This window comes from Bombus vancouverensis, chromosome 7, assembly GCF_051014615.1.
Source record: "Bombus vancouverensis nearcticus chromosome 7, iyBomVanc1_principal, whole genome shotgun sequence".
NCBI lineage: Eukaryota > Metazoa > Arthropoda > Insecta > Hymenoptera > Apidae > Bombus > Bombus vancouverensis.
Window position 1 is genome coordinate 15,477,865 of NC_134917.1, and position 23,830 is coordinate 15,501,694.

Here is a 23,830-nt window from a genome sequence, read left to right on the forward strand (position 1 = left end):
AATCATTTATATACAGTATTTTTAAATATTTAACGCTACTCAGGAATATTTGATATTCGCAAATAATATCTTATATTTATTCGTATCAGTATTAAATACGTATTCCGCTCTCGTAGTATTAATTTACGACACTTTGAAAGATAGACAACAACCAGTTGTCTCGATAGCTTTACAAAAACTATATATGTAATGTTTTTGTACACAAATGCTCGTTTAGAAGTATCTCCCTCTCCCTCTCTTTCTCTCTTCTACTAACGTCCTTTTACTTTCAGGCAATGTTTGGGATCGCGTGCAGTGCGGTTGATAGAGTCGGTGTATGCTGCGTAATAGTGTTTTCAATATTCTGCAAAGTGTTTTTTAAGCTTTTATTAAACTTATCTACGTAATTATAGTAGTCATACGCGTAATTAGAGTCAGTGCTTGTTCGTCGAATCACTTAAACGAGCGCGTTACTAGTATTTTATTTTTCTCTTTTTACGTATACGTACATTTTTTTTAAATATCTGTTTTCGGTATTAGAGTCAGTGCTCAAGAGGATTCAGCCTGTCCAGGAGTTCAAAAATGTAAGTATTTTTGCATATTCTACTGCAATTTATTTTATCTTTTGTATTTTGCTTGAATTATTATTATTTTTTGTCGAAACGAAATTTTGAAGTTTCAATATTGAATCATAATATACATAGTTCCAAGATTAATAAAGTTCATTAATTATGTAAGATGTTGCATACATTTAACACTGTGTCTTTTAAGGAACAAATTATAATATGTCACATTTTGTTAAAGGTTTCTCATAACCTCCACTCTCTCCTGTTCTCTAGAGAGGATTCAATGATGCTTCCGAAGCCAGGAATGTAGGTACATATTTTCATAGCATATTTATTAGAACTTGAATCTTCTTTATTATTATTATTAATCAACACTGTTATAAATTCTTGAAGAGTAACGTTAGAATCTGCCGCACTTTATTTAATTTGAAGTGGAACTGACGTTAACCTGTAATTAATTTTTTAATGTTGCGATACGTGGCAATCGGGAATAATTCAAGTAGTTCTCTTCGTTCAGAAAGAAATAGTGATATTTATTAACTTCATTTTAAGAATTGCTGTTACGCAGGATCTTTTTCATCTAAGTAGATTTACGGTTAGATAGGCTATCTTTAAGTTAAGTTAGATCTATGATTAGGCAAGCTGTATTTTAATGTTTTGTCACGTAAGACAAGATAGTTTAATATCTTGTGAAGTAGGAAATATTGGTTTCCTATATCATAGAAAAACATTGATTGATTCTTTCCTAGCACTATTAACGAGTTACATTAATATACTAACAAGCCTACATTAATATTAAATAGCGATAATATTCAAATAAATGAAATAATTCAAAGGAAATAGGTGGAAAATAAATAGTTGATTAATTAATAATAGATGATTGCGTAAAATTTCATAATCCCATTTAAATTTCAATCTTATAGGATTATTTTTGTTATAAAGTTGTTGATCATATCGTGTGACTCACTGCGTGTCAGACCTATGTTGTACCTGCTCTGTAGTATGCAGCACATGTTTGACACGATCTTGGCAGATGTCGTTAGTAGTTCTTCTTGGTGCAATCCTTTGATAAATACAAGCTCGAGATAAATACAATATCTTACAGACCCAAGGGCTTAATGTCAAATAGATTGACTTTTAATTGAAAAATATATACCGCCGTGTTTTATCGCTTTTCGAGCATCAATCTTTCGAGATCAGTTTTTGCGGGCTCGTTAATGGCGAATTCTCGCAATTCAACGGTACGTCGATGAACGTTAAAGCAGGGAATTTGTTATCCGCTTGCCCCGGTGTTTCTAAATGTGCAGAGAAGGTAGCCGTTTCAGGCCTAGGTGTACATGGAGTGCGCGTACGAGACACGCCAACTGACCATTATGCAGATTTCTAATGATTAGATATATCGGTCGTTTGCCAGAGTGAAATGAATGTAATATACCTTTGTAGAATCCGTTCTGCTCCTTTCCGTCCTTTCAGCATTGCTTCTTCCTTAATTTGTTATCTCGAACTAACGACTCCTTGTCTGTGAAAGAAAGACTTCAGGAGTAAAAGGCAGAAAGAAAAAGGAAGGAAATCTGAAAAGAAAGCGAACGAACTCTGACGTGGCTTCGAAGAAAAGCGATCAGCTCGTGAAATAGGTTTTCCCGAACTTCTATGGACCGCCGGGGGAAGGGGGGAGGGGGGGAGGGGCTGGAAAACGTGGTCGGGGCGTCGCTCTTTTCGTTACTCGCCGTTTAACGGGCTGCTTGTCGTCGGTCGGATTGAACGAGAATTTCTATTTAGAGCTGCGAGACAAATAGTCGCTCGCGAAGTTGAAAACGTAACTAGACAATGGTGAATGTTTAACAACGTGTATCGTACGCTGACGTATCGCGTTTTGGACGCGATTCAAAACGCCATTGTACGAACTCGTTGCGATTTCGCGAAGGGAATCAATTCTCTTTGGCAAGGAGAGATATTAATCGCAAACAATGGAGAACGTTATCTCGGATTTCGTTCGAGATTACGTTCGATGGTGTTTGTATTATTAACGTTTCCATTTGCCTGTTCGCGATCAGGTGAACGGCGTGTCTTACGTTTCGTGCTGGTGTGTTTCGATTAGAATTTCAGTTAGAAGACGAGACGTCTTAGGTGGAACGTTAACGGCGCGATATATGTATAATGAATCGATGTTGGATTGTGTCGAGGACGCGCGAGACATTCAGCCGCAACATTCGACAGATCGCTTTATTATTTAGCGTGGCGATGAGGAAAAAATTACGTTCATGATGTTCAGGGTAATATTCGTGTAAAAAGATTATTTACGCTACGTTTAAGAAAGGCGACGCTCGTCCTGACACCTTGAGAAACAGTTTGTCGAATATTAAACCGTCCACTCTTAAATATTCATGAATGTCTTACTCGAGAGACGCCGCGATATCGATATTTTACGACGAACCGGTTGCTCGATAGTTGCGAGTCTCGGCGAAGATTAAATAATTACACCGCATTCTTGCTCACTGCGAGCGAAACAGAATTATGTACGCTCTTGATAAACAGCCCATACAATCGCGTGTTAATATCAACGTGCCGCGAACCCTGATACTATTTGTGCCGATTAATTAAAATGATCGTAATTAGCGCGACACGGAAAAGCCACGCTCGCAGTTAACCACCTGATCTTATCTTTGGCCACGAAACCGTACTGAATACGAGAACGTTTCTCGGACTTTCCTCCGAGGATGCCGACTTTTTTATTAGATTATGTCCCCCGATATAGCAGCGCCCGGTTGAGCCCAGCATTAGCATATTTCAGACTGTATAATTTATGCACCCATTACATCACGAGGGAGTAAGGGCCGGAGCTAAAGGGTGGACTTTCGTACATTGAGACTGGAATAGGACGAGGAAGATGGTCTCCATGTATCCATTCGTAAAGTCTTATTTATCGATTTTCTACGTCAATGGGATCTGTGTGTATACTTGCGTATTATTTGAATCTAAATGTAGCGTGTAGGCGATTTTAGAGTGATTCATTTCGCGTGGGGGATTTTGAAATACGTCGGCGCGTCGATATTATGGCATACGGAAATATCGAGGAAATAGATAGGCCAAGAATCACTATGATTTCGATTTTTTCTAAATCCTTCGTCGTGCAATTTAGTGGATACTTTGGTTGGTTCTTTAACATCTATATGTCGTCATCCATTGCTAAAATTAATTACTTTGTTTTTCTCAATTATTCATCCTATAATTATTAATTTATAATATCGTAGACGATGTGTCGTCAATCTTGCACACAATTAAACGGTACTTCTAAGACGAACGATCCGAGGCAACAATTTGAAGCATCGATTTAGTCGTTAGAATCTTCCATTAAAAAAGTATACGATTATCTAGAAGACTAGTAGCAACAGGAATATTTTACTGTCCTGTAGACATATTGAAACGATACAAACAGCTAGTGTTCGTGGAGGAGAGGGTCCTGTAGATTGAGTTTCACCCCTCGTCAACAGGAATGACTGATCGATAATATAGCCTCGTGAAATATCTAGTACGAGCTGTAAATGGTGAACGGGCATAACGCACTTAAATGGGAAATTTAAACGGCGGACGAAGAAGAGGGCGATGACGGCGAACATGTTGGACCATATGCTGCTTCGGATTAGGAACACATATTACGCGCGAAGTGTTGCTACGAACTGCTGGAAACGGCTTAATTACTATTATTATCGAGATAATAATACGAGCGTAGGAATCTCGACACCTGGAATCTAACGTTCCCATAGCGTCGAGTAATCGGTGAGTTTAAGCAACCGTTACGATAATTTTCCCCGAACGTTCAAATGATATTTTAATTACCTCGTCTGAAGCTCGAGTGGCATCGATGATTTATATTGTGTCATACAGCGATTAGCTGTCTCGTGAATCAGCCAAACGTCCGGCTAATTTAACCGATACAACTAATGGATCTTTCTCATCGAACTTAGAGGCTCGACTTTAATTCCTTTTAATCAATTTAGAAAGTTTCTATCTATGCTTGCCACGGAAATTGCTATTTGGAATAATGTAGGTCGATGCCAAGAATTTTCGCAGGATAGGTACGTGGAACCGCGTTGTTGCATACGGAAATCCGGCGTGGCGAATAGCATGTACAATAGCGGTCGTACGTTTACGTACATTTAGCGAGATTAAATTTGATTACTCGTATATTTACCTATTTACGAGGAACAGTTATGGAAAAATCAATTCCAACGCAAGAGACAGTAAAACGTATCCATTAATTAATTATACCTAGAACGTTAATATTTCGTTATCTAGAAGTCGAGCTTTGGCTCATGGTCAGATAGCGAAATGGTATGTGTATATCCTACTGTATAGACAACATCCTTCGTAACGAGCTTCGAGCTCTCTCGAAGACGAGCGCGACTTCTCCGACGACTCTGCGACGCTTTTCTGTTCGTATCTTGAATCCAAGCTGATAACGTTCCCGATACTCGCTCGTTAGTCGCGAGCAGAAAGTTGTCCGGTTATTCGTTATTCTAATTATGCACATAATAAATTACATGCAAAACTATCTGTCACACTCTCTCGCGTTCCGTTGGTCGCTCGCCACCTCACCGCTCATACTCATCGATCGGGCATAATTCTCTGACACGTACGCGCCTACAACACCAAATGTCCACCGACTGTGTACGTGGTCGTGTTTGCGTACATGTAAGTTGCACGCTGCGTCGATATAACATCGCGTGGTGGTAGAATTTCTGGGAAACGCGTCCACGAACGCGATCATTAGGCTGCCACTTTCGCAGTACGGACCCCGAACTCATTCGGTCGTGCGAGTCGCCCCTGATAATTAGATACGCTATCTTTGCGCTAATTAAATCACTTTTTCGCTTGATTAATTAGTAGTCGAGCCAGGTATTCGCGATCGGACGTGTACTGCCACTCTTTCGCCCGTGAATGGATCACGAACGATCCATACCATTCGCTCGATTACAGCCCTCGGATGGATCGAGAAAGGTGTAAACTTTCCTCGATGGTATTTGGGACAACGCGACAGATGCATAGTCTCGTGACCGACGGCAAATGAATTAGGAGAAGTCTATCGATCTGGTATGTCATCCGCTAGCACTTTTTCATCCTCGTTCTTCTTCGATTGGCCAATGCTCGATCAAACAACTCGTTAGGAATAATCCATAAAACTGGTCGGATCGTATACTCATATATAGCTCGATGTATACGAGGGATGCGGGTGTTTGGTGCAGGTGCAAGGTATAACAATAGATGCTCGCTAGCTGGAGGAGACGCTTATGAAAATTACAAGATTATCTAGATCGGGACACGAGGGATCGGGCATCGTTGCTGAATGAATGCCACGTGCCCTCGTAATCATTTCAATTCTTCCCTTTATATTTTTACGTGTATGTGTGTGTGTGTTATAATCTTGCGACGAATATCGCAATCTCCTTCGTACTAGCAGTGATAGGTGATTTTATATCTTTTATTCTTATTATTTTTTTAATAGTAACTTACGTAGATCTACTGTCCTAACAAGAAAATAGAAAACAAAAGAAAGAAAGAGAACGATACTACATGTTTTTGAAATATTTAAGTTTGCTTTTTTACGCGTGGTAAATTTTAAAAAATTGTCGGAGAGAAATCGCGCGAAAATTTCCATTTCGATATGTCCTCGATTCGTGATCGACGAGAGACACTTAAGACACGACAAGATAAAAACTGAGAATGTTGTACAAGGGGTTGCAGCGCCGGTGATCCGGATTATTAGATGCACGACAGGCTAAAGAAAGGCACAAATTGTGCCACTCGAGAATGTTAATACGGTATCACACCGTCGACCTTAATCTTAAAACGATGTCACCGACGAAGCATTCGTGTGTGCATTCCGCTTAGCGAGGCTCAAGACGTTTAAAAATGCAGATCGTAGCGCGCGCTATGACCTAAGAACGCTGCTAGTCAGCTGAATTTTAAGGAGGCGAACATCTCATCTTGTGCACGAGATAATGGCTCATTAGCGATGCTTCCAATGCTTGGCTCTAACATTCCTATAGCACCGATTCCTATGGCATTGGATAACGAAATTAGGTCGGATCGAAGGTTCGCTGACGCGTCCGATGTCGTCGTGCACGTGTGTCGATTACCGCGAAACAACCATGTTTGGACTGTGCACGATACGACGTGGATCGCCGCAAGTTTTATTCGTTTGTATTTATTTTATCGTTCGGTTTCCACATTTGAAATTGTCAAGTCTTGAAGTATCGTACGATATTCGAGAGAAAAGTTACAGTTTCGTTTGATCTTATTAGTTTTTGCCAATTAATTTCATTTAATTACTCGATTCGTGCGTGAATGTCAATTATTCTCTTAGAGATGAAAACGTTTCTGTCTTTCGCTATATTAATCTTTCAACAAGGACTTTCTGGAAACGTCAACAGTACCGTGTCTATTCCATTTTCCAGGTTGTTGGATGAAAATAAGCACGATCTTCAGGTGAAACGGTTTAAGCACCTCAGGCTTAGATACTGTGCCCTATTTCCTTCATATATGTACGCAACCTGGTTAATTTCGTTACGAGAACCGTTGTCTCTGAAAATATTTTCTTGCGCACGTGAGATTGTTTCCTTTACAAGTATACGCCTCTCTGCCACGGCTTGTGTATCCTATTTCGCGGTAATCCTTTCGAACGGTTTGTTCTGCAAAGTTCTTCTTCTATCCTCGTCCACTGAATGCGCGTGTGCCCTCAAGATCGCAAAGTTGCAACGACGTGAACGACCGTCGACTCCGTTACGCCACAACTTTTCTCCATTGCTTCAGAATACGTCGTTCTCAAATCCGATCGTACAGCGTAATATCTCAAAAAAAAAAAAAAAAAAAAATTGACGTTATTATATCGGTAATGGATAAAAAGTTTGATAAATTTTCATCGTGCAATTTATCGATCAAAAGTACGAAATCGCATTTTACACTTACGTTGGTAACAATATGACTCGACGAAACTTGTGATTTACCAATAAACTAATACGTATCTATAATAAAGAAAAACTATATCGCGTTCGATATTTTACGAGATTCTATCGTTTTTAAATCGTTGAAACAGCTTCTCTACGTTTCCTTTACCGTTTATACGTCTTTCGCGTTCTTTCAACTGGTTTTCCAATTGTTTCCACGAAGATATATCGTTCTATATGTTTTCTAACCACTTTGCATTCTTCTCGAGAGATCTCGAACTGACACAGAGGAATATCCATTGTGCGGTGACGAAGGCGTATAGAGTTGAAGTGAGTTTAACGTCGATAGCGAGTCGTACAAAGTCGCTGGTCGTTACCCCGGTTTTTGCGGCAACAGAAATGAGGCGTCAAATGACTAAGGCTTGGTTGTGTCCGGGCCAGACTTCGCCCATTTGTTGCAGAGTTTCTTTCTGACGTCCAATTGAGTTTGTGGTTTAACTCGTTGAGCTTTGCGAACGCATCTGTGTGGTGCTGCTTGAACTCGCCGCGTTCGCTTCCGCTTAAATCGACCAGCACAACCGGCCTTCTGGGCCAACTTCTCTTTACGCAGAAACGAAACGGAACGAAACGGAAAGGAGGGAATGATCCGCGCCAGTTTGTCTTATTTTTCTCGTCGATCGCGTACGTCAACTATATGTATATGATTTATCTAGCGAAAATTTCTTCGAAACAATTGCAAACGAAGATAAAAATTCTCCTTTATTCTATTCAAATTCGTTTCTTTCCTTTTTGGTTATTATTTTGACCTAAATCTTATACCTTGCTCCGCAACTTTTATTAAATCGTTTCTCCATCGTTCGAGGATCTTGCACTTGGTAGTCGTTTTTCTCAGCTCGTTAAATAGCAATCGTTAGCGTCCGATCGAGAAGGACAAGTCAAGCGCGAGATGCATATTAATAATAAAATAGGAGAGGCGGGTTTCTCCCCTCCGTTCCCGATATCGCTAAAGAGTCCGATACTTTTGTCCCGGCAGTTTCTTTTCAGACCTCATTACATTTCCCTCAAACGAGTGTTCCGATAAACACTCGACGAACAAATTGCTCGTCGTTAACAAACCCGGTTCCCGGGATAAATTATACGAGGAGGAGACGAGATTCGACGAGCTCCGCGGGCACCGGATGAACGCGACAAATTTGTCAATTTTAAATACGATTACGGATGCCAGGAATATTGCCTTCGCTGCGTTGCTAATGGTAGCTACAAGAGCGGTAGTTGCTGAGTAATTATTTTCACGAACTCCCGTGTTTTCTTCGCCCTCTTTGCCGCTGTTTTATATCTCGTCCCCCCTCCCCACCTTCCTTTCTACAATTTCGTTATTTTTCCCGAGAAACTCGTCCAATTCTTCTTCCCCGATCGCCTTCCTTCTCGACCATTCTCCAACCTTTGGTTAAACACCGAAGACAAGTCAAGAAAGAAATCTGTATCGTTAGAAAGAGACGTACTTTTCTCAAATAATTTGAATCACAAGTTCGAAAAATATGCAGCATTTCTTTGTTGTTCGATCTTGGGAGAGTGATAAAAATAGATTTAAATATATTGAAAGCAATTCCTAAATACAAAATTCAATACGAGGCAACATGTATTTTATATTCTCTTCTATCCGATACAGACAAACTATACAGACATTCGTTCGGTCATATCCATTCAAAATTTCGATTATTATGCGTTCTTCTCTATTCTTCGTACGTTCTTATCTCCGCTCCTATAGACAGCTAAATAAAAAAAATGGAATAAAACGAGATCTTTTCCCAGTCGTAAAAAGGCAAAGAATTTTTTTAGCGTTTCGCTTTTCTTACGTCTTTTTTAAGCACAGTTTCTTACGTCACGCGTTACGAGTGAACGACCATTAATCGTCGATGAATATGCAGCGCGGTCGGATGCTTAGCAGATGCATGCGTTTGTTATTAAATTAGGGGGCTCGTTTGAAGCTGAGTATACTAGATTAGTTAAACGTTTGTCCGGGTCATACGCGCATTACCGTGGTCGGTCTTCTTCGTTGGAACGTTTCCCGACACGCTCCGATCCATTAATAACTCTGATTTATGTGAGAATCTCTCGTTACACGACATACAGGCGCCACCCACCAGGAATTGACAGTTGCCCCTTGGGGGCCTTGGCAATAACTTGCACCGTGTAAATTAACGAATGAGGTTGCAGTTTGTACTTTGGAGCGACCTCGTTTACCGGGTTAGGTTTGACGAGTTCCGACTTCCGACAGATTCTCCGTTGCCGACGACGCGACGCGACGTTGCATCGTTCGTTTCTCGAACGATCCTTCTTAATCGCGAGCTGATATTCGCTGCAAAAGCTCGGTTAAGGAGAATGTTAAGTAATTTCTTGCGAGGCAGCAGTAGTTCTTTGCGATATTTCATCGATTTGAATCGTTAAAACGAGGTCAACGGTTATCGCGCGTAGAGCCGAGATGAACGAATATTTAATGGAATTAGGTTAGTCGAAGAAATATCTGTAATATTTGAAATAGGAAACCTTGTTATTCAATCATTGTTTTAGGATATTGTTAAATTCAAGAGACGATACAATTCTTCCGTAAAACGATAATATCTTGTGTGTTTGAAGTCAGTTGCTGTAAAATTGCTCGCTCGTTTGCATCGAACCTGATGCATGTAATTATTTGTGGGTTGTGCTTTTTGTACAATGTCGTTGAAAGTTAAAATCATGGCGGACGGGGGTCAGTGAGACGAGACGAGCGGGGCTCCGTAAACAAATTCGAAGTATGCTGGACGGAACGACACGAGACGAGATTCTCGTTTGTTTACAGTCGCTTGTTTCCGCTGTTTTACCAGACTCCGTTCCGTGTTGCATAGTCGCGAAAGCAGTTATTGCTGAAATTGTCGGCGTCGAATAACGGTTGCACTTACGGATTTTAGTGGCACGTTTCTCCCTTGAAACGAATGCACACGCTAAAACGGTGGCTGACATTCCTTTCGTTCGATCTCCCATCGAGAAAATAACGCGAAACGAAACAAAGATATCGGCGTCTATGTGTAATTTCGTAAAATCCGGTGACACGTGACAAAGACGATCAGTTTGGGTCAGTTGAATCGGCGTGGCAATCCGATCGATCGGAGCATTGTTGACGAGAAGCGGATCTATTTTCCCTCGCTACCGAAGATGAATCACTCTCTGAATTGGAAGAACAGTTTCCTCGTCTGGATATTCCGGATCTCGATCACGTACGCCACTCTGTATCTAATATGCATCGTAATATGGATAATCTATTATCACGCTTCGCTCTACATAATATGCGCTTGTAAGTAGCATTATCGAGGAGGACAAAGGGAATATGTTAAACAGTTGGTAAGTTTAAGGTTTGCCCTGTTATTCCATCCTGAAACATGTGACAATGGATGATTTCGTTCTGTCTAGTGAGACGGATTGTCGACGTTCGAGTATCGTCGGGACGTCGCCGGAAGAATTCTTAGACCCGAGAGCTGTGCTTCTCTCAAATAGATAAACGTGTCTCTCTTTAAAAGATCCGATAATTTAGAAGAATACGAATAAAGTCCATGTTTCGTACATACAAACAGTGTGTTCTAAATATTTCGCATCCCTGGTATATTACGCCGCGTACGATTAAAAAACAAGACAGAAAAAAGGAAAAAAAGAAAATAACGAACAAATGTTTCATTCGTAACGGTTCGTTGGGAAGAACGTTTCGTTATGGATAGCGATGCTCCTCGATTTTCGGCGAATATGCACGTATATACATTTTCGTTGTTCATTATTTTGCACGCCAAAAAACCGATGCAAGAAAAGATAAATGCCAGCCGTGTATATTTGTACGTGGATGCGTTTGTGGATCGCGTGTTATCGTCATAGGTAACTCAGCGCGTTTCCATGATGATTTCGATCATGTTTCATTCTCGATACCGAGAGCGCTTGAGAAATTAATACGAGGCGACGTGCACCAGCACTTACATGCACACGCGTGCAACAGTGCGGATAGCGTTATCGAAACGATGATGAAACATCGGTTCCAACCTTACATTATCGCGAACGGGTAGCAGAAAAATCCTCCAGCCACGCTAGCAATGGTTCGAGTAACCTACTGCGATGCTTTAGTTGATTACACGGTAAATTATATCACGGTAGGTGCCTTAGGATTAAAGCGGAGTTCGACACGCTGGAGATGCTCGTTGCTTGAATTCTTTCTCACGTTCGTTCGACGCAAGTTAAGGAACAAGTTTGTAAGCTCACCAGGGAATAAAAAGATGGCTGGAGTGTGTGTGTGTGTGGGGGGGGGGGATGAAGAAGGAAAGACGGTTGTTCGGGGTCGGTCGAGGTAGGTGGCCAGTTGTAGATTTAGGTTAAAATGTTTAATATCATTTCGTATTGTATATTTGAAATTATTCGAGAGGTAGCCTGATGCAAAGGTTTGTAGATCATTTGAAATGAAACTACGAATGTTTATGTATTTATGGCAGATTTAAACGCGCGGACGTTTACAGAAAGCACACGTAATGTGTAAAATTACGTATATAAAATATCCAAAGTACTCCGTATCGCATTTAGCGGTTACATAAACATATAAATTTATATAAACTTCCGTAATCTATTTAGGATTTAATCGGCGGTTTAAAGCCACCCTTTGTGGCAACTGTCGAACGCACAACTTATTGCATTTCCTTCTTCGTGAAATTACCGTTTTAACCGTCGAAAGCGAATTGTGCGTTTGATGGTAAAGGGGTAGGATAGTGTCTAGGGTTCGAGGGACAGCAAGTTGGAAACGGCTGCTTCCAGCAGGCATGCTAATTCGGTACAGGTACCATCCCCTGTTTGGGGAGCACCTGATTCTCGATGATGGCATGTACATGTAGGCACACCGTGTGTCGCGTGTCGATATGTGTCGACGTGTGTCGATGTGTGATGTTGCCCAGCGTGCAGGCTAACCCCTGATTCCGTGGCAATTTCCGGTTCAACTGGTGGCGTATCGTCATTGTGCAAAGGCGGCTAGTGGCGAGGATAGATGTGGAGGTGAATTGGAAGAGCGAAGGAGGAGACGGTAGTCGGAGCTCTAGGTAGGAAATAGATAATCTTCGGACGTTTAATTACTTCCTAGGCGGTGGCTGGAATTAAGGTATTGCTAGCACAATATACACGCTTGTGCGTGGATCGAGCACGTTTGATGGTATACGTATGTTCGTGACGTGAGCTGAACTAATTAATTATTCGTTATGAAAGCGTGCTCTAACGGGTTAGGATTACAGGGACGCGTAATATTTTCGCTGACTCGTCCGTTGTAATATGTTGCCCCGTGGATTACCATCGGTCGCTTCTCTTATTAAATCCGCGGGTACTTCCGTTCCTTTACTTTAATTTCGGTTGCCGCGCGTTCTGCTCGCGGGAGAACGGAAAGAGGTACCTTCTTTTACACTCTGACCGCCGAGGAATTTTATATTGTACATTTCTAACATATTTCGCCAGCTAAGTGTATATACCTACAGGTAGAATTAAACTTTGCTTTATGTTCGTCATCGTTTAACTCGCTGTTTTTCAACCTTCTCGAGTCGCGACCTCGTTTTATAATAGTCTGCGACCTACGAGTCCTGCATTTGCATAAAAACGAACTAAGTCACTTTCTTTGTATTATGAAAAAACAGCGTTACATTTTGTTAATAATTATTAGTGAGATATTGCGCACGAAAAATGTTGAAGATTCTAGCGACGATACCTTCTATAGAAATAATTGCAAGCAAAATTAATCGCGACGACCTCTTTAGATTTCTTTCTCTCTCTCTCTCTCTCCCTCCCTCTCGTGCAACTCACAGGTTGAAAATCTTCAGAGTCTAGCCTGTTACGTTGTTCAGATATCTCATCTACGAGTCGGTTCTTGCATTATATCTATCTCGAGCTAGTTACTCGAAAGGCAGTTCGTAGAGATTTAGTTGTCTTTTGCACGAAGGTGATTAATTTTGACAGAGGCGATCGCCCACGAAAACGACTCGTCCGTTTGATCAGCTTTAACAGGCTCGTTTTGCACGAATGGCCGACAATTTGTAGACTTTCACGCGGTTAGTTCTTCCGTACGCGGTGAAGAATATTCGCGAGGGCGAGTTCGCGGAAAGCACGGTGTGTGCCTACACGCGAATCGTTGGCTCGAGCTGTAAGTTGGCTAGAGCGTAAGGAGAATTTATGCAGTGTGTAGGAACGCGAGCGTACGCCGATCGGTTTACCTATTGCCGTTTAAACTCCCTTCGCGTCGATTTATAGTTTCCCGTGCATGAAATTGGGAATTAGCGGCAGTTCAGCTGGCCGTCGTAGTTCACCAGCTCGTGCGACGCGCCACAACGTGATCCTTAAATATTGCGACGGGTTCAAATGTCTTAATAATTTTTCCAAGGATTCGCGGAGACGATTAATTTTTCCACGGTAGCGCTCTCGTGCGTATGTTCTTTCGTTCGCTCGCAATCCACGCTCGTTCGCGATGGAATCCGACACGATTCGGTTTTCTTGCGATACGCGAGGCATTTCGAATGGACGAACGTAACTGAATAATATCTCTGTTCGTTCAAAAACGTAGGAGAACGTTGGAAAAATCGTTGGAATTTATCGATTTGATCTTTTTACCCCACGTATCCAATGATCGCGTAATTATTGTTTCGGAAATACGAACGATATTTCACGAATCTCGCGTGGAAATCTAAAATACGTCTGAAATTTCCATTTCCTTGCTCTATATTTCTTTATTTAACGACAATTCGAAATTTTGCACGATTCAATTATCGACGAACGTACTTTGGAAAGTGGCACGAACGCGGTGGGCGTAATAACCGTGTAACTTGTCGTACTGGTGGTACGCAAGGGTGTGTTAGACAAAAGTGAGTAAGGCAGTGAACGCAGGGAGACTGGGATAATTATTTCCGCGACCGGTCGCGCTGCCCTATTTAACCTATAAAATTTGCATGTACGGTTCAGTGCCGTGGTCCGTCTCGAATGTGTGCGCAACCTATTCGCCCGTCGTTTCAATAAAAAAGCCTTTACACTTGCATCGCGGAGCGTTCTAGAAAATTTTTGTTCCGTTATTGCACGTTCACGGGCCACCGTTCCCGCGCTAAATATACTCGAAAAAATGAGCAAACGCTCCGGTGAATCGGCGAATTCAAAGGTACGTGGATTTCAAAAACGTTCCCCCATGAATAATAGTTGAACGATTTAACCGAATCGATAAAGTCTGCTTAATAATGAAAATTCTTTTATTTTCTGTTTAACATTCAGGTTGGATTTAATTGGACGAAAAAATTATAGAAAAATATTGGAACGTTTTAAAAGTTACGTCGGATAGACATCGAACGAAAATCAATTAGGTTATTTGCTAGGGATATATAAACTCTTTGTAATAGCTTGAAAATTGAAACACAGGTATCGGTTTGTTTGTTTGTATTTCTGGTATATTTGTTTACACGTCCAGCTTGTTTATTTACATCTTCGTTTGTTTATGTACACTTGCCGGTTGTTTAAATATCAATCAGCTTCGCGTAGAAAGTTCATTGTGTACCTATGCTGATACACGCGCCACGCGTGAGCGTGTTAATCCACGAGTTTTTCACTTCTCCGACTCGCAACACTTGATTGCCGCTTCCCTTGTGTACGTAGCAATGCTTTCTGATTGAGTTTCGATTATTTCGACAGCTTGTGGTAGCGCGAACGATATAGCCGCGAATGAAATTGTTGTACGAAAAAGTGTACGCCAGAATTTCCTTGTATTTAACATAATTCCTTATATAGTCCCCATTCCCCTTTTCGCTGACGCAATACACCTACGAACATTTTGAATGAAAATTCTCGTGCAGCTTGTAAGTTGCTTCGTGCACACGCGTGAATTTTCATTTTCGTTGCGGCCCTCTATTTCTCTTTCCTCTTCTAGGTTTCACTGTTCCCGTCTTCTGACAGCCATGTTGCTTAAGTAAACGAAGGTCTTTGCATTTTGCGGTCGCGAGGTGAGCACGACGGCTTTACTCGATTTTAATAATAATGTGATAATGCGTTTCGGGCTTATGGTCCCGTGCACCTTAATTGCGAATTCTAAGTCCATTTTGGCAAGCGGTCATCCTCCGTGTAAATAATTCAGGGCGCACATGCGACCGAGCTAGGCCGCTTCTGCATGAATGTATGCGAGCTGTAACTAGTTTACTGATTATTAAATGGCCCGGTCCTCTTCGTCCACGATGCACAACCCTTTCACGCGCCCGGCCCAAGTCCGCGCGTTTCACCAAGTGGCCGAATACATTTACGATACATATATACTTTCCATAATCTTCCCGTTTGATATCAGTTGGAAAATTCAACGCATCGTTTTATCCTTTCGTTGGTCGATGCTTGTTCTCGCTCGAGTACTACGGGACGCGCGATTTTCTCAACTTTGAATGTCTGCGTGCTTTTAAAACTACTTGAATATTTTAAGCCCGTCGCGTGTCGTCGAATGTGAGAACGTAGGATGGCAGTAAAATTTTCGACGATAATCGGTGCCCGTAAACCGTGGATCTTGAAGAATTCGGATCGATCTCTCCAAACTTTTGAGATTCTCGAAAACTTTTACCAGGTATATAGAATCGGGAAAGTCGCTTGAATTTTCAAGTTGTCTAGAAAACTAGAAACCTTCGCGTGGTCTGTGTTTCTAGGAAATTTGTTACTAGCTCTCTCGATTCTATTGCTACAAGTTCCAAGTCTGTTGCATTGTATTCTATGGACTGTTAAACTATGTGCGTCGAATCAATTAGGTTTTTCGGTGTCCGATTCCACGAGCTTGGAAACCGCAGTGTTTGCACACAGTTAGAGGGACGGCGGTTTGAAGCTATATTCCAAAAATATGATTTAGCGCCGCCACGGCTCTCTACATGATTTATGAACGTTGAGACCCGTATAATTTCGAGACACTTCGCCGTGTCTACGGCGAACTGATAAAGTCCCTTCAGCCGACAAAGCGTTAACGACGACACCGTTTCGCACTAGCGCGTTCTCATCGCGAATTCATCCGACGAGCTCCCTCAAGATGTTCATTTAAAGGATCAATTACCTTCCAAGCTAATTTTGTATTCGAACCGCGTCTAACGGCGTCTTTTCGTGAAATGGCTGGAGCACCGGAGAAACGTTCGAATTTCAACCGATCTCGACCAGTATCAACCATAAACGAAATCGTGGACGTAAATTCGCGTACGATTCCCGTGGCGCTTGTTGTTCCGTCCTTTCGCTTCTAATCTCGTCTAATCGATACGAAAGTCTTGCGCTTACTCAGTGTCACAGGCAGCAACAGCAGCAGCGACAGTAGCAGCAGCAGACCCGGCAACACACAGGCAACTTTCGATAAGAACGGCTCCCTATACACACACCCTCCTCGATTCCTCCTGTTCTCCGCAGCGCGTAAATTTGTTAAAGTTCCGCTCTCGCGACGTTGCCCACCCTTACGTTTCTCCTTCCGTCGTGACTACACCGTTCCCTCGATTCAGATTGCGCCCGCTGAATCTCCGTTCTTCGAATACTTCGCGGTGGCATGGCGTCGCGACGCCCCTTTGAACTTCAACCAGCCTCTTTCCTAAGTTAATCTAAGTCCGTCACTTCGACGCGTTGCCTCGGAAGCTGTCACGCGAAAGGCTACAGTTTCCTGGCAATCTTTTTCATCGAGTCTGGTTCTAACGCTTTCAACAGACGACCGTGCTTAAGGATTCAGTTATTTTTTAAAGGGTGAGTTTCTTTAACGCGAAACGCGCGATGGCGAATTGGCGAAGATGGCGGTTTAGCGACGAATGCGTTATATCTTATCGAAGGAATCCATTTCTCGAAGTTAAGCGAAAATCGCCGGAAGAAGAAATTTTCAGTCGCGAGACTCTTTAAGATGGGAATCTGAAGAATACTCGGGAAGTCTCATTTCGATTTTAGCGACTTTGAATCGGACACAACTTTGTTTGAGTTAACTCGCGCAACAAAATACCTGGCAGATCAACTTTGAACTTTAACGAGCTTGTTCACCAAGACGAAGTTGGATCGGGAATTTTTCAAACGGAGCTTCTGCTTCCTCGTAGATTTCTATTTTCTCGATAGATAAGTAACGACCTGCTATGATTATTAAGAAGCAAGAAATCGATGACCGTTCTTGATTTTCATGATTATCGAAGCCAATGAGAATTGTCAACACGATTCCAATGAATTATCCTTTTATCATGGCCATTTTGGAAGGTTGAACAACGAGATCACCGTGGAATAGCCTCGTTCCGGCTCCCGAAGAAACACTTTTTGGCCGGAAATTGTATGCCAATCCTGCGGAAGGCAATTACGCGTGCAGTGAGATCAAAACTGTATCCTAGCGTGTCGCGCCGATCGATAGCCTATCAAAACGATTAACGCGCACCACTTTTCAATCAGTTTTCCATTCGAATCGACGTAGCTTTTACGCAATGGTACGAATTACCTTTCCGAATGGTCTATTTGCAGCGTATAAAAAGCCGCGATCGTTTAAGAATCGATGTGCCAGTTCAAAGGAACGTACAGACCAATTGGCAAAATATTTAACCTCGTTCAATTAGCTTCTGACTTATTCATTTAATGGTATTGCTTTGAAAAATATTATTCATCGCGGGTTTGAATTTATTTAAATTTTATTCGACGATAGAAATCTTCGTAAAAGTACGCGTCCCAATTTTTCTCTTTTTATAACATCCCTGACCAAACGTTTAAGCTGCTATTACTTTTAAGCGAAGTGAAATTTCTATTTTTGGTAGGTCACGGTATTAGCCGTGTTAACGTAACGATGCTTTTCTTTTTGCTTATCTGCTTGGAGCTTGCAATCAGTCTATCGAAGTGGCCAAACGATCGAAGGGTCGTTTCCAATCAGATGTAGCCAATTAAAGACCAATCGTTTCCCATTATATACATCCTCCTTCCATTTGTATACGTTTTCGGCTTTGTAATGCAGTTTCTCCATAGTTTCGTAAAACGTTTCCGCTATATACGTCGATCCTTCATCGATTTTCACTTATCCACAAATTACTCGAATATTCGCGATCGTTCTAAGCTCATCGGACGTAATACGCAGTTACGTTTCAGGATCGATGGTAGTTGTCGTAGCGTTGAATTTTACTTTCTAAATCGGTAGCCGTTCAATTCGTCTGGACGTTAATTTTCCTGGCATCCGATCGGATTCCTTAAGTGGACGAAGGTCGACAACATGCAACGACAGAATTCCACGGAGGCAACGTGAGAAACTGCTCGCGTCTTCACAGCCGCGGCTCACTGTCCGCTTTCGTGCATTATGCAACCGACAGAGATCTCCTGAATGTTTTATCGAGCGTGCGTGATCTTTTTAGCCACGTCCGTAGGAATGCAACGGACATGTGCATCGGAAGGACAGATAAGTGTCTCGTTTTCCCTGCGCGTTCGATGAATTTGCTAGCCTCGTTGCTCGCAACCAATTTATCGCCAAGCGTAAAAACCAACGAGTCTCACGGAAGCTTGGAATTTTGTTTGACGTACTTGAGATCGCTTTGGCATTGTAAGAAGGTTGTAAAAGATTAGCCTACTTTGCAATTATAATAAAAACTAAGAAAACATCGTCGCAAGAACGGTTAAAACGACTAGACTTCTACGTTTTTATGGACTTGCAATTTGCATATTTCATTCGGTATATGAATAAACTCTACGTACTTGTATAGCTATATTCGTCGCGACAGAGTGACGTAATTAACGATAAATTCCAAGGTCGATTTAAAAAAATGTCACTTTTTTCTAACTTTCGATTTATCAATCCAAAGTTCAAATAACTCACGTTTTTTTCGTTGTCATCTCGGTGTATTGGAAATGTAAGGATAAAAAAATGTCGGTCTTTGCTTATCGTCATATCTACTCTCTTTTTCTAATACGATTAACCAATCGCCAAAGATTAGTCGGAAACGATGCTGCTCAATTTTCGAATTCCATCCTTGACTCTCGCACCCAGTCTCTTGATTACACTGTGAGAGTGTTGTGTGGTAACTTATATAGATATAGGACACAACACGACCTTGTCGTAGCCAAGAGTTGACCGGTCAAGTCACGTCACGTCAGGCGAGGGTGCTCTCGCGACGTTAATTATGCGGCGGTGTAATTAAATAGGAGGTAATTGAGGGACGTGGAAGGTATTATTGAAGTTTCTGATGGCAGTGGGGCAGGCTGGATCGTTTGTATATGTGGCTACGTTTACAGGCACCTGTGTACGTACGCAAAGTCGTGCGTACGTTTGTCAAATTCTCGTATGTGTAGATTTGTGCGTGCGCTTGTGTGAGACCACATGTTGAGGGAGGGGGATGGTAGTGGAGAACGCTGACGCTGACATGCGCGGTCAGTGGTTCGAGGCTGTGGAAAGGGGTTGGACGACTCATACATATGCTAATCATATTCGGAGATGCGCCGGCTTCTAGGCAGAGACGAGCACCGGCCAATTCCACTTCGCCATCGACTGCTCTATCCCTCTTTTACGCGCACGTACGAGTAAGTACGTGCGTGTGCTCGCCCCTCCGTACACTGTACGCGTGTCCCTGCGTTTTTTCTTTTCTCCCGCTTGGCTGGAATGTCGCCGGATTGTAAGGTGGATTAAATTAAACGGACCGTTGACGATCCTCGGTGCAGACGTTTAGAGAAAGAAGAGCCTCGTTTTTGGTCTCTTTTCAAACGATGGTGGAGAACTCGTCTCTTGGTTAGAAAGAATAGTTACGTATTAGCTTCTCAATTCTTCGCGTTTTCTCAATTTCATTACGTAAATACGCGATTAACGTTTAATTAATAAGTTACTACTTACTTCCATGAGTTCATTTATTACAAGAGGATGACATAAATAATACAAAAATTAGCTAGTTAATTAGTTAATCCATTAGCTAGTTTGATAGATATCTTACTGTTTTAATATTCTGTAAATTATTAAATTCCTCTGGTTTATACACAGTATATGTATTGCGAAAATCACGAAGTATTTTTATCGAAAGCCACGCGCAAACTTCTCGTTAGATGAAAAGCATCGTAAAAATAATCTCCACTACGCAACGATTTTACGTTTATCGTCCACAATCTGAAAGCTGTCCGTTCGATGGTTGTCTGGTCGTAAAGATTCGTCAGGACGGCATCAATTCATCTTCATCCATCAACGACGTTACGTTTCACTTTTAAGACGTTTCAGCTATCGAAGCTCCGCGACCTTTCGGCCACCTACGGTATCATCTGTCCCCATTGGCCTGCCAATTATCGACACGCTGCCTCTGCTAGATGTGTGTTTTTGAAACGTCGCTTTTCGCTAAGAGAAATACCAATCTGCCGTCTGTTGCGCCCGTTTCCCTTTATACGTGTCCCGCATCGATGGCGTGGCTCTCGTTAGAAATGGAGTTTCTCAAAGATCAATCTCGGCTGGATGCAACTTCAAAGCGGTTGTGGTAACGCGTGCCTTTTGATTTCGCGACGGGCCACGACGCGTTTCAAACCGTTTGAAGTGAAATACAACGAGCCAATTGCGAGCGAGGAACGAAGATTCGTCGATCGTTTATCAGAGAAGTATCGGGTATGGAAGACGTTGGTAAAATTAGATGCTTTCGAGCGCAATCGATTTTTTTTCTGATTCTAGACGCTGCGTTATCATTTGGCACGGATGACATTTTCCTTCGATAGATTTCTCCGTGTTCCGTATAAAGAGATAAACAGACTTTTTTGTTCGTGACAAACGACATTTTTTCAATATCGTACGATAACGTTTATCTATAATTATTTCGTCGTATGTGCACGTATTACTGAAGATCTAGTAACTCTAGCTTTCGACCCAGCTAACTTTCATGACGTATCAGCTCGTTAAGAATTGCATCGAAATATTTTGCTTGAAACGATACACGAGATACTGGTTGAGTCGCACGCACGAACCTATGGGAATAAATATTTAGTTTTACGATAAGTCGTGCGGCTTGACGCATTGCTGCGATTTATCGGAGTTGTTTCTAAGCGACGCGTCCGCAAATTTTCCCCTCCTTGATTGAATATTTATAATTTATCGATCTAGTAATAAGGAAAAACTATAGCTTTCGTAATTGGGATCGGTAGGTAATCTAATAAATTAAAGTACTTTTCAACTTACAGCCCCACTTGTTCGATAATTTACCGATCGATAAGATTGGTGAATCGACAAATCGAAAAATAGAAAAAATGTTACAATTTGACGTCGAATACGGCAATTATAACCGACTTGTCATTTATAAAATTCACTTTTAAACTTTACCTGTTGCGTTCTGGAATTTCTTATTATTAACTCGTAAACTTGTAAATTTTGGCTGGTAATGTTGGTTCGATCGAGCCTAGTTTCGTTCTTGCTTTTTAAGTTGCGGGAACTAACGAATCGCAACGAGCAAAGGCAAACACGAGAGCAAAACTCGTAGATCCTTATTCTGGTTGGACGCAATAAAGACGGGTTAAAATTTATTGTACGAACAGTCGACACGCGAACTCGGTTTCATCGTCAAACCGGTCTCATTTCTCGTCGTATCGCGTCCATGTACTTACTGATAGCCGCGACACTCTTCTCGCTATTGGGTTTTCCACATAAGCCGATAGCTTATTTGAATGCGCGCGGTAATCGGCGCGCTAACACCGATTTCGATTAAACCGCGTTGCCGAAGACCGATTAATTGGCGCGTAAATCTTGACAATTTACAGAACAACGTTGTCGAAGGTGTAGTATCTCTCTCCTACTAATGTATGATGGAAAATGAATGGTCATTGAACATTCATTGCGGTAATTACTTCTTGAAACGTAGATTAAGTTTCGTAGCAGTGTCATGTTAATTGCTCATTGCCGTAGTCATCAATTTTTCCAACTAATTTCGCAGTGTTACGAGTATAAAATAGACAAACGTGCCAGGTATCTGTATAGCTGACTCACATTCATCGGAGAAAATATTCCAAATTTTCTAGAAATCCTTTGTATACCTTTCCCAATAACCAGACAATTAAGGTTTCCATCCGCACAGCTTTAATGAAATTTTATAAAAAAAATTCTAGTTTTCTACGTTCTATGTTCCAGTGGCAAAATTTCAATATTGCATGATCGTTTTAGCCAATGGAATTTGATCGGTGTTTTACACGGGTAGAGATGTAAGCGCATCGTTAGAGGTATTTTTCGTGGAGCGTTCCCTCGGTCGTCCTTTTGAAATCGCAAAGCCTGGTTTATTTCTCATCGTATCGGTTCCTCGTGTTCCGGAGCGCGGCGAAGACCGGCGCACGGAGTCGTCGCGTCGTTCTCGTTCTCGTCGTCATTTTTGCAATGGCCAATAGCTCATTTGAATGCGCCGCGGTTCCGTGCATCGTCGCGGTGGACGTTAACGATTCTTTTGTTTTACGTATACGCCCGTGGACTTGGCTCAAAGTCAGCGAACAGTTGAGAGGCAGACGGACTTGATTTAAAGCCGGCACGATATCTCGGGGAATCGCACTGCGCTTAACGAGCGCTGCCCCACGTGTATGCGTATACATAGCCGCAGACTCGCTTGTTCGATCGTCCTCTCCTCCGATTCTTCCTCCTCTCTTCCCCTTCTCGAATATTTTGAAAAAATACCCCGGCTATTATACGTCGGACACCGTTGTTTGCGTACAATGCGTGGACATTGTTGCGAAATGTAGGTCGGTGGTAGCTTCTTCGCACGTGTTCTGCCCACCAGTAGCCTAGTTTCCATTCTCATAGCGAACTATCGGCTCTTCGCCCCTCGGTACCCTATTTCGCCCCACGCTACGTACTTGCTCTGTTCGAAACTCGAGAGCAAAACTTTACAACTTTTTAAAAGACTATCGCCGGTATTTTCTACAAGTTGTAACTTTTATTTTATCGCCACAGTTTTCGATAGTTTATCGACGTTTGTATTGCGTTTTAAATCGTACAAATCAAACTTTCCGCCACCGCAAAGAGCAAGAAGTTTAATCTCATCTTACGGACAAAACGCCGGAGGGGTGTCCCTGGTGAATCTGTCCCCACAGGCAACCGGTCTATTTTCCGATAGAAGCTTCCCCTTTTCTCACCCTGCCGCCCCATCAACTTCCCAACGGATAAACAATAAAAACAGGTTGCACGCCACGAGGGACCGAGGGACGAACATATTTTCGCGGTTCGTTTATTATTCGAATATCAACGACACGCCGGTATATCTCTTCCTCCTTCCTCGGCGACCATTCGTCTACGAATGAGAGAGGATGAAGGCAGAAGCGCTTGGATAGTTACAGCCGTTTACGCGTATTTGCGCCCGCGACAGGAGAAAGATTGGTGGTGAAAAG

General features: G+C 42.1%; 1 protein-coding gene across 3 annotated transcripts in view; it reads left to right on the top strand.

Annotated features, from left to right (window-relative positions):
- Positions 1-290: 290 nt before the first annotated feature.
- The window catches only part of LOC143302906 (uncharacterized), a 221,443-nt gene continuing 197,903 nt past the window's right edge, over positions 291-23,830 (top strand). For all 3 annotated transcript variants that reach the window (XR_013058769.1, XR_013058770.1, XM_076619899.1), the window contains exons 1-2: positions 291-563; positions 784-851. Coding sequence is in view for 1 of the 3 variants with exons in the window: in XM_076619899.1 (XP_076476014.1) it covers positions 829-851 (23 nt within the window). In the remaining 2 variants the exon portion in view is untranslated. The remainder of the gene's footprint in view (positions 564-783; positions 852-23,830) is intronic.